The 12,087-nt window shown below is 37.2% G+C and overlaps 1 protein-coding gene across 5 annotated transcripts in view; it reads right to left on the bottom strand.

The window, feature by feature from the left end:
* agtpbp1 (ATP/GTP binding carboxypeptidase 1) overlaps positions 1–12,087 on the bottom strand; it is a 217,711-nt gene that overhangs the window by 136,322 nt on the left and 69,302 nt on the right. For 3 of the 5 annotated variants that reach the window (XM_055632933.1, XM_055632937.1, XM_055632938.1), the window contains 2 exons: positions 8,836–8,868; positions 1,469–1,536 (listed from right to left, as the gene is read on the bottom strand). In XM_055632933.1, coding sequence (XP_055488908.1) covers positions 1,469–1,536; positions 8,836–8,868 — 101 coding nt within the window. The remainder of the gene's footprint in view (positions 1–1,468; positions 1,537–8,835; positions 8,869–12,087) is intronic. The other 2 variants (XM_055632934.1, XM_055632935.1) reach the window with 2 other exon arrangements.

Genomic DNA, 12,087 nt, shown 5'->3' with positions numbered 1-12,087 from the left:
AAATAAACACGCTTTCTGCAACTCGTGAGTGATCTCAGTAACTCACGAGATTAGGACAAATTCTCTAAACCCATTGTAGTTATATTGGGAATGGGTTGTAGAAAGAAAACCAGACCACTGAAGCATGGAAAGAATTTCATTAACAATTTGAGGAATGAAGGGCACAATATAAAATAATTTTAGTTAATTAGTTTAGTTTAGAGATAAACTAAAATAAAATTGTGCAGCACAGTTTAATTTAAAACAAAAAAAAGGTATGAAGAAGGAATAGGCTACAGTGTACTGGGAAATTAGTTTAAAGATTTACAGGGAAATTAAAATAACAATTTAAATAAATATTTCATAATTTTGAAAAGATGTATATTTCTTTGAGGAATAAAAACTTGACAATAAAATAATCTCTTCATGGCTCACGAGAAAAACATATGGGAATAAGAGACCAATTTAATATACTTTATTGGGCAACAAATTACCAGGTAAAAATTGTGTACCACTTATGTACTTTCGAAAGCCATGTGAAAACATTGACACTAAATAGTGTTGTCAAGATCAGGGTAAAATATTAGGAGTAGAAAATTGATAGAAGATGGAAACTAGAGGAGTACAGACTTTTTCACATTTACAGACAGTTATTAGTGGGGTACTGGAAGGATCAATTAAGATGCAAGAATTGCGTTTAGTGCATTGATTGCGGACAATGCAGTGAATTACGAACAGGAATTCATGAGTTTCAAAGGGATTCATACAGGATGTCTTAGTTACACAAATATGCAGCAGGCCATAATGTGAACAATTTGAAATGTGCTAGAAAAAATAGAAAAAAGTTATTTTTGAATAATGTTAAAATGTCTGAGAGATTCAGATGTGATAGTGTGCAGATAGTTAACATGTTGGTACAGGGTAATTACTTCAAGGGCATTTGCAAACAAAAAAAATGTTTTTTGCTCATATGTGTGTATGAGGGAAGGGGGGGGGGGGGGGTTGTTGGGTTGGCAAGATCACACATGGAATACTGTGTGCACTTAGCATCTCTATATCCAAAGAAGGATAGAAGTTGCATTGGAGTGACTCAAAGTTACCAAATTTAATCTTGAAATGTGGATATTGTCCCATGACAAAGAAAATGGAGTAGGACTGGGCTACTTTCTCTGCAGTCTAGAAGAATGAGAGGTGTCTTCATTGAAAGATCTGATTTTGAGAGAAACTGACAGTAGTTTCCCCAATCTGAAGACCTCAGAACTTAGGGTCAGCCATTTAAATTGAAATTCAAAGGCATTAATTTACTGTTCGAGTCATATTCCTCCACAGAGGGTTATAGATGCAATGAGGGTTCTAATTTTTACATTCATCTCTGTAGGAACAGAACAACAAATTATTTTTTTGATAGTGTGAAACTCTTTCCAACAATAGAATCCAACGTGTAAAGATTATTTACAAAAGTATTTGAAGGAATAGGAAAAACTTTTACCTCAAGTGTTGATAATATTATTTCCATCCCAGTTGACCCCTTGGCTGTCATGTCTTTCTTCGTTCTTTCTGCAAATTCAAATCAATCATTAAATATTCTAAAATAAATAACATATTGGAGACAGGAAGAGCATTTTGGTGTTATAAGCTGTGATAAAAAAAACAGCTAGGTGCATTTACAAAGAAATTAGTTTCCTCATTAAATATAAACTGACGAATAATTTAAACCAGAAATTTACTGCAGATGGTGAGTTTACTTTAACGAAATTCAATATATTAATATGATAAAACACAAGGAATCACACCTTATCCGCAAATTGCCCACTGCAGCTCCACACAAAAAGGAAAATTAAATTCTGGCATTGTATTTTATTTTTGGTTTGACCTTGAAAATGAATTTAATTATAGTTCTTTGGAAAGTAAACCCCAACATTTGTATTTCTTACCTTTAAGCAAAGAATACAACATGCATAATCAAGAATAAGGATAGCTAAGGAAAACAACCTAAATAGATAAAAAATATCGCAGAATACAAATTCAATTCTTGCAGTATAGCTAGCTGCTGCCTCACAGCGCCAGAAATAAGGGTTCGATCCCGACTATGCACGCTGTCTATACAGTTTGTACTTTCACCTTGTGACCACGTAGGTTTTCTACAGGTGTTCGTTTCATCCCACATTCGAAAGACGTGCAGATTTGTAGATTAATTGGCATCTGTAAATTGCACCGAGTGTGTAGGATATGAAAGTGGGAAAATACAAAACTAGCGTATGGGTGATCAATGATTGGCATGGACTCAGTGGGCAAAAGGCCGTGTTTTTACGCTGTGTCTCTAAACTTAACTAAAAACTAAAACATTACAATTGACAATCAAAATGCTATCCTCATGACTATGGTATTAACAGTAACTGTGTTTCTACATGTCCAGTGGGTAATTACTGCAAATCCAAACATTTGTTGGCAATATACGGGTGTTTCGTAGCAAAATGGACAGGAACTTTAATTTAACTAAGGTTTTATGCGTAACTGCACATTTGCAGTCACTGGCAGTTCCTATCCATTTAATTTTCACGGCATTTTAGCGGCATGTCACATTAATGGTAAACAAGCTCTCCAAGAAAATGTGGTGCGTCATTTCCTTAGATTAAAAACTTTGGTATTTAAGGGATGTAATTTGAACAGTTTTTACTGTAGATATCAGTTATCCCCTTGAACTAATTAGATTGTGGCTGATGTGACCCAACTCCAATTTCTGGGCTTCACTCTATAACTCTTAAGTAATGTTAATCAACTCCGTTCCACTAAAGTTTAGCCTGCTTTAATAACCTTTGTAATTTTATGACAGTTTGGATAAACCATTGGGAAATTGCCTTTTTTTTTCTTCATTGTTGAGATATTGTTGAAAGATAAATGAAAAATGGCACAAAACTGAAGGAAAAAAAATGACCTGGCCATTTTCCCTACAAAATATGTTGAGTACGAGTTAATTGAAAACTGCAATTTTGTGTTAAGGTTATGAAACCAGGCACCCAGACCACAATCTGAGTAAATGATGAACAGAATCAAAAGTCGTCTGTGCATCTTAATTAAACCATGCATCTTCTGATTAAACTGATGAATGTATTAGGTCCATCATTTATGAGGGTTTCCAATGGAAGTGGAACTGCAGAATTTTGTAGTACAGAAGCCATCCTACCGCGGCATACTTGCTGCAAGTACTTATTTTTAAAATCCAGTAAAAGCTTCCTGGTGCTTTACTGATGAACTGGATCTGGCACTTCAGAGGGAACAACTATGTTAATGCAGGGACAGTACCAAGGGAGCGACCAGCCTCACACTGAAACATTTTAGTAAGGAACTGCAAATGCTGTTTTAAACCAATGATTGACACAAAATGCTGGAGTAACTCAGCGGGGCGGGCAACATCTCTGGATAGAAGGAATGGGTGATGTTTTGGGTCAAGACCCTTCAACCCGAAACGTCACCCATTCCTTCTATCCAGAGATGCTGCCTGTCCCACTGAGTTACTCCATCATTTTATGTCTATCTTATGGGACTGTCCCACTAAGGCGATTTTTTAGGCGACTGCAGGAATCTATGCGGTTGCCACATGGTCGTCACATGTTTGCGGGTGGTTGCCGGGTAGTCTCCTTCATGGTCGTGAGGAGTTCCCGCATTCTGGGTACTAGTCGCGGCCTCATTATGGTCATGTTGAAAAATTATCGGCAAGCAGAATGAAGCTGCCATGGAGAGTAGCGAGAATTCTCGTGTCATAGGTGCAGTGGTAGTGGGTTGCCAGGAGATCGAAGGTTGTCGTAGGTTCTCGTAGGTTGTAGCCTGTGCTGACCAGTGAATTTCATTGGCTCATTGGGGGAAACAAAACGTAAGCAGTTGTTTTCAGAACCAAGGATAACCGAATGGTAATGTTAATGTCTGCCAAGCTTCACAGCCGTGTATCTCTGGCTTCTTAAAAGTTGTCTCCACTCCTTCTCCCCATGCTTTTAAAGGACTTACGTGACCCTTCCCGTACACTGTGCTTTCACCGTCTTAATTACAGCGCTAACCTTCCTGTTCTTCGCGGTGTGTGTCTGTATCACATTGGCTTTGCACCGTGTGAATTTCACTCAGACATTGCTACCCACGCTTGCCCTATCCTCCGCCTGCATATCGGGCTGGTGATGGAAGTGATGTGTGCATGTGTCGTCGTTCCAGTCGCCCGAAAAATCGCCTAAGTGGAACAGGCCCATTACACTGAAACAGTTGCCAAGGTTGGGCTGAAACTGTGGCATCTGTCACATTGCATAGTTGTTGGGTTAACAGACATATTTAATCCATCAGAACCAGTTAGGTTCAGCACCAGATGAATAACTGAGCTTTTCTAACTTGGCAGTTTAGCTGTCATCACATGCAGAATAAAGCAATTGAACGACAACATCTCCAACTGAGACCAAGCTCATGATCTACAAATCAGCACCACCCACATCCTCCTGTGCTGGAGAAACAGTAAACATCAGGTAATCATCTCAGAGCTCCTCAAAAATATAATTAATGTTGCATCGACAAAATAGTCCAAAATCACCAACAGAATAAATAAATCAATGATGATCCTTTCACAAGCCACCATCATCAGCATTGCGGTTCCCGACACACTGTCCTGACATTTTACTTCTGAAACAAGCCGTCTATGCTGAACTCCACGACTAAAACATATCCAGACATATCCAAAAATGATTAAAGGGCACCTTCAAAGCCTTCTTGAAATGCATAAATCTTTGTTGACCAGGGGAACCTCTGGCCAAAGACTGCTCAAACTAGCAGAAAGCATCCAGAAGGGCACTCAGCACTTTGAGCCTCTCTGACGAGCATGTGGATGCCAAGCATAAATAACAGACAAGGCATGCAATAATTCAAACAACCTGGGCAATCTCCATCTACGGCTCCTGTGGCAAAGTCTGTGGCCATGATTTAAGAAACTTAAATCATGAAGTGATTAGGGTTCAAAAACATCAAGTAGATTTTATGAAACGTACAAGAACAATTTAAAAGTCGAACATCAATTTAGTTTTAATTCTCATTGATTGAAAAATGGCATCGGAAAGGTGCACATAATATTGATTTTTCATTTCTGAAAGGAATATTAACCAGCAGTCACCTCTAAATAAGCTGAATGAAGATAGTTAAACATTCAATTAAACAACCACGAAAGACCAAGTGCAATGTCATAACAAATAACTGAAAACTTATTACCTTGAACTGTAAAACACTGAGTTACTAGGTAAGTACTGAAATGAGAGTTAAAAGTTGAACTTGTTTTTGAAATCATCCTAAATTTTCAATGTTATATGTTATATGGTTATATGTTATTTAAAAGATACAACATGAACTGAACAGCAGCTACAGTTGAACTTGAGCCTGAAGAAGGTTCTAATAACATTACTCAGCCTTCAATTCATACACAAAAGATTAAGCCTTTTCCCAATGCAACGTGCACGGAGAAAGGGCTTGCCGTTATTTGCAGAGAAACTGTGACATTCATCTACTGATATATCATGATGAAGATGTTGCCTATCAGCAAGAACAATATACAAACTAGGAGCAGGAATAGGCCAGTCAGCAGCTCATGCTTGTTCCACTGTTCACTTAGATCGTGAGTGATTTTAATGTTACCTCAACTCTGCATCACCGAGAATCTATCAACGTTTACCTTCAAAACATTCAGTGTTTCTATGGCCTTGGACGAGAGTTCCAAAGGCTCTTGACATCCTGAGAGAAAATATTACCTCATCTCTTTCTTATATGGGTAGTTAATATTTAAACAATGAGCCTAGTCCTAGATTCTCTCAAGAGAAAACATCCTCTCCACATCCAACCTCAGAATATGATATTTCCATAAAATCACCTCGCATTCTTCAAAACCAGCAAATACGTAAAAAAAATTCCAAACCTTCTTCATGATAACCAGTTAAAAAAAACATTATAGTTTTTTTTACAGAAACATAATACAGATCAAGCTCATTGTGATGGTTGAAACAAAAACCAAAATAACATTGACTTTGAAAACAGTTTTTAAAAATATAACTAGGTTTACATGCTATTGTGAGGAAATGGCAATCTGTGCATGCATAATTAGATTTTCAGGGCCAGGGAGCTTTTTTGAGCTTTTTTTATATTTAAACTAAAATCAGCAACATATAATGTGTAATGTTGAAATCTCTGTCAATCACAGATTCCGTGCTGCAAAGGTTGCAATATTTCTTCCTGCAGAGCAGCACAATGCCAGTGACAATTGCTTCTGCATTTCAACTTTTACTATGTCCAGTACCCTGTATATGGAAATGCCAGGAGTCGCTGTTTTACAAATAAATGCCAGTGAAAACCAGCGTTATGCCATTATTATATCTCCAATCACAACTTTTTTCTTCAAGCAAATACAATTCTAGCTGATAGTGGGGAATAACCCAGCAATAGCAAGATATGGCCTATTATTCAGATTTTCCACTTCACATTAAAATTTATTAAAATAGCCTCAGCTTTAAATGAAAGCAGAAACAGGAGCACAAAAAATAGAGTTAGGAAATTAAATCTAGCATCATTGACTTTCTGAGACATAACTTAGCATTTGATAGTTGGCCAGGTCAGACAAACTGATGCCATCATTTGCCTGTACAAATATTTCTGAACCGTGTCCTGATAGGAGTAGCTCCAATTTCAAGCCTTTGGCTCCTATTCCAAAACTCCCCATTGAATGTTGAAGCCCCCACAATCTCAATTAATCCTCTAATGGTTGTAATGCTTCCATATCCGCCATAGGCACATTTTTTGTACCTATTTATCATACAGAGTTTCTGAGTGTACTTTCTCTGTAATATTAATAAAATTACTTTCTGCTGCTGCATTGCCCTTTCTTCCAGTGAAAATGTCAACCATCTATTTTAAAACCTGTTCTCCCAATACCTCCTTGGCCACCCTGACATTTTCTCCAAACCTTACTGCCTGTACCCAAACTTGCATCACTCCCAGTCATTCATCATAATGTGGTCCCTCAACCACAGGACGAAACAATAAAACATTTTCTTTCCAAATTCTACAGTTCTTTGAGAACTCTACATTTTTGTGACTCTGGGCACTTTGTGTGGTATAAGATAGCTTTATTCAAAGCATCTCCCAAAAGCAGTTCAAGGTAGGAAAGGTTGGATTTTACTTGATGTTCATAGTGATCCAACCCTTGTTACTTATATTGCAAACAATTGAACCACCAGTTTAGAAATTCCCACAAATTGACTAACCCTGGCAGTTTCAAACCTTGACATATTTAAGGATTCAAATTACAGATTCTACTCATGGATCAATGAATATGAAGGAGGCTAAAATTAATCCCAATTATGTTCCCTCATCTCCTTGGAGGAAAATATTTTAAACCAAAATAGTCCAACCCATATCCAACATTTTCTTTTCTTTGCATTAAATTAAAGTGTAATAGCATATTTAAAATAAACAAGGGATGACACCAGGGTTAATGTACATGAAACATGTGATGACAGTAAAACATAAACAGACAATAGCATTAATGAGATAACTTTGCAGTTGCTGAAGTTAAACTCTAATTATTCCCAGGATACATAATTTAAGACAATATTAATCACAACCAATCTTAGCAATTGCATGTAAAAATATAAAGAGTGTTATTAAGATGCAGTGATATTACCTTTAGAAAGACTAGTGTTTCAAAACACATTGGTAGGAAACTCAAATCAAGTGGATTAATGACATTAACAATTTATAATAATAATAATATTATTTATAAGAGCACTTTAAAAACAAACATAGCTGCAACAAAGTGCTGTACATCACTAATCATTGACAAAAAAGTTAATACACACCAAAAATAACAATCAAAAGAAATAGTAGGAAAAGACATGCAAAATAAAGAAACATCAAAAACACCACAAACAGAAGCAAAGCCTCAGGCATGGTCAAAAGCCAGAGAGTACAAATGTGTTTTAACACTGGATTTGAAGATGGACATTATATTATACATCATACAAAGCCAAGTGGAACCATTAAATCCTACTGACTGTTCAATAACAGGAGAGCTATGCAATGTTACAAAATAACTGGGAGTTGCCATAGTACAATGTACAGGCGACCACTGTGTTAGGCCATTAGGATAATAGAAATTTGTCCTTGTGGAATTAACAAATCACTACCAAAAACGAACTGAAAATCTGAATAAAATTCACTCTTACAGAATGTGTGGAAAAATTACACAAGCACAACATTTTATGACCTCACATTTTTTTTGATAAATGCACTGATGTTACAACTCTGACCACCCTCCCCTATTGCACACCATCCTGTTAAGCAGGGATCACATGTACTCAAAGAAGTCACCAAGCAAACATTTTATGGAAACAATGTTTACATTTAGTGCATTACCTTTTGGTTAAAAAATAGTTTTGATGAAAAGTTCAAAACTTGAAATGCATCTATTCCTTTTGTAAATGCTGATCCCTTAGAGTTTACATTATTTTCTGCTTTTGTTTCATATTTTTGGCATGTCTGGTTCATTTTTTAAAAATCTGAGCATTCAATATACTCTGTGAGAACTGAATATAACAATTGTTTTGCCTTTGAACTGGCTGGCATTCAACAGTTCAATTTCCATTTTGTATGTTTTCTTCCTGCACCAATGCAATTAATCTCAAATTTTACATCATACACCGCATGTCACCAATTCGATTTTCTCATTCCTAAATTCAAAATGATGGAAAGGTCTGAGAAATTATTAAAGTGAAATTATTATAGCAGCTAGTACTAAAATATTGATGCTATGCAATCACTAAAATTAATTCCAAAACAGAATCCTACCTGACACGTGTAGGACTGAGAAAGGGAATTCTGCTGGACAAAACATAAGCAGATTAAAAACTGTCATTGCTTTGTGTGAAAGCAACACCCCCTGAATATATTGACTTATAGTAATTTGAATTATCAATTTCAATGCAGATAGGACTGATATAGGGGAAATATACTGATCAAACCTTTGAAGACCATGCTTCATAGTTTGAAATTTGTTCAACATTTTTCCCCCCCAGAGAATAAGAATGTAAGAAAAAAGAGGCCACTGATTTAACTGGAACTGTACTGATATCACTATCTTCCAGATATTTGCACTTTAAGCGCATACTTTCAAATGGATAAAAATGACCAACCTACGCCACAGCAAATAAGTATGTAAAATGGTTGAAGTAACAGTGCACCAAACATTAAATGAAAATAACTATGCACAGGTTGTATTTCATATTTCTCACAAGGCCACTGCCCTCCAAAAATGCCTCTTGAAAGGCGCCCATGAATAAAATTTATTATTATTATTATTAAATATACAACGAATAAGGTTACCAGATTAAATTTTGCAAAGGCCAAAGGAGAAAGTACTTTACTCCATTTGACCTTAGCCTTGGATTCTGGATTTTATGAAGCGTCTTATTCCAGCCCCACCAATTTGTCACCCTAATAGACCAACTGGGGCATTGACTTGGCAGATGCAGATTTTGACAGAATTGGAGTCGGGTTCCAGGATATGGAATTGTAAATACAAAATGTACAAATTTAAATCAGTGACTACTGAAATAATGGACATTTAATTTTTAAACACGCTGAATTTACTTTTAGGAACAAGGAATTGCAGATGCTGGTTTACAAAAATTGACAAAAAGTGCAGGAATAACTCAGCAGGTCAGGCAACATGTTTGGAGAAGATGGATAGGTGACGATTTGACTCGGGACCCATCAGGACTGATCAATTTGAAGGGTCCCTACTCGATTGTCACCTATCCATGTTCTCCAGTGATGCTGCCTGATCTGCTGTAACTCCGGCAATTTATGTCTGAATTTACTTTTATTCATTGATAGGATCTGATGGATGTCACTGGCATAGCCTGCATTATTGCCCATTCTTAATTTTTAGGGTGAACGCATACAGCCTTTTCCCTCGGGTTGGGGAAATCAAGAACTAGAAGGCAATCGTTGAAGGTGACATGGGAAAGTTCTATTTGGAACTCGAGGGGCAGCTTTTCACAAAAAGAATGCTGGGTATATAGAACAAGCAGCGGGTAAGTGGTTAAGGCAGGTATGATAACAACTCTTTTAAAACAATTTGGATGGGTAAATGACTAGGAAATGACTAGACTATTATCTAAATGGTGGCCGATTAGGAAAAGGGGAGCTGCAACGAGACCTGGGTGTCATGGTACACCAGTCATTGAAAGTGGGCATGCAGGTGCAGCAGGCAGTGAAGAAAGCGAATGGTATGTTAGCATTCATAGCAAAAGGATTTGAGTATAGGAGCAGGGAGGTTCTACTGCAGTTGTACAGGGTCTTGGTGAGACCACACCTGGAGTATTGCGTACAGTTTTGGTCTCCAAATCTGAGGAAGGACATTCTTGCCATAGAGGGAGTACAGAGAAAGTTCACCAGACTGATTCCTGGGATGTCAGGACTTTCATATGAAGAAAGACTGGATAGACTCGGCTTGTACTCGCTAGAATTTAGGAGATTGAGGGGGGATCTTATAGAAACTTACAAAATTCTTAAGGGATTGGACAGGCTAGATGCAGGAAGATTGTTCCCGATGTTGGGGAAGTCCAGGACAAGGGATCACAGTTTAAGGATAAAGGGGAAATCCTTTAGGACCGAGATGAGAAAAGCATTTTTCACACAGAGAATGGTGAATCTCTGGAACTCTCTGCCACAGAAGGTAGTTGAGGCCAGTTCATTGGCTATATTTAAGAGGGAGTTAGATGTGGCCCTTGTGACTAAAGGGATCAGGGGCTATGGAGAGAAGGCAGATACAGGATACTGAGTTGGATGATCAGCCATGATCATATTGAATGGCGGTGCAGGCTCGAAGGGCCGAATGGCCTACTCCTGCACCTATTTTCTATGATTCTATGTTTCTATGAAAGGTTTAGAGGGGCATGGGACAAATGCAAATAAGACTAGTGCAAATGGCCAAACATTCTCCCCAGAATTACGTACACACCAGCAGCAATTAACCTAGTAACCCTCAAACTGGAACACCCAGAGGAAACCCACAGTCACAGAAGTCACATACTCCACACAGAGAGCACTCGAGGTCAGGATTGAACCTGGGTCTCTGGTGCTCCAAGACAGCGGCTTTAGTAACTGCACCATTGGACACCCATCTGACTCTTCTTTGCTTCTTCCAAACAGTTGTTAGGATGAGTAATAATTTAGATTTTGTTTCAACAGCTGTCTCTTCATTCTATCCTCTAAGCTATGCTGTAAGAAAGTGAAGCTAACTTGAAGTCTACAGCACATCAACAGTTGTATAGGATTGAATACTTAGATAGAATGGGCTTTGCACAGTACTTAAATTAGGCAAACAATGATCCATGGCTCAGTTTCACCAATCTTGTAAAAATGGTCTCTTTAAGGCTTCCTCAAGAATGTGTACAGACGTTTTAACCGTAAATTTAGAGGCTGCAAAAATCAATCTCATCATCCTAATTGTACACGCTGTTGTCATACATGATCCAACTTTCAATCCATTTGGAATGAGACTTAATAAGAACTTTCTCTTCTACTAAAAGGTGATGTGGATTTCTGAAATGGTCATTTTGGTCATCTTCACAGTTGTGGGAGTGTCACCTGTAGTTTTCATGTTCACTCAACTGACCTAAGAATTCACGTTGCATAATTGTTTATAAACTAATATATGTATGTTAGCGTGCGTGCATATATGTATGTATGTGTTTATGTATGGATATATGTATGTATATGTTTGTGTATGTGTACATATATATATGTAGATGAGTTCAAAGTTTGTGAATTAATTGACGAGTAGGAATAAGTGTATACTTCTACACCTTTTCGAACATGTAAGATTTAATTTGGGATGCAGAATGAGAAGTTATTCAATGTTGTGTATGTTTATTATTAATTTCATTTTATTGTTATTTTGCTTTGTTTTTAGCTTTTTTGTTTTACATGTTGAAAATAAAAACTACTACTACTACTACTACTACTACTACTGCTACTCAAGGAGAATAAATCCTTTACACGTTAGTCAATACACAGAGCCTCTGGAAATAGCTT

The sequence above is a fragment of the Leucoraja erinacea genome, chromosome 3 (assembly GCF_028641065.1).
Source record: "Leucoraja erinacea ecotype New England chromosome 3, Leri_hhj_1, whole genome shotgun sequence".
Classification (NCBI taxonomy): Eukaryota; Metazoa; Chordata; class Chondrichthyes; order Rajiformes; family Rajidae; genus Leucoraja; species Leucoraja erinaceus.
This window is presented reverse-complemented; position numbering and strand designations above follow the sequence as displayed.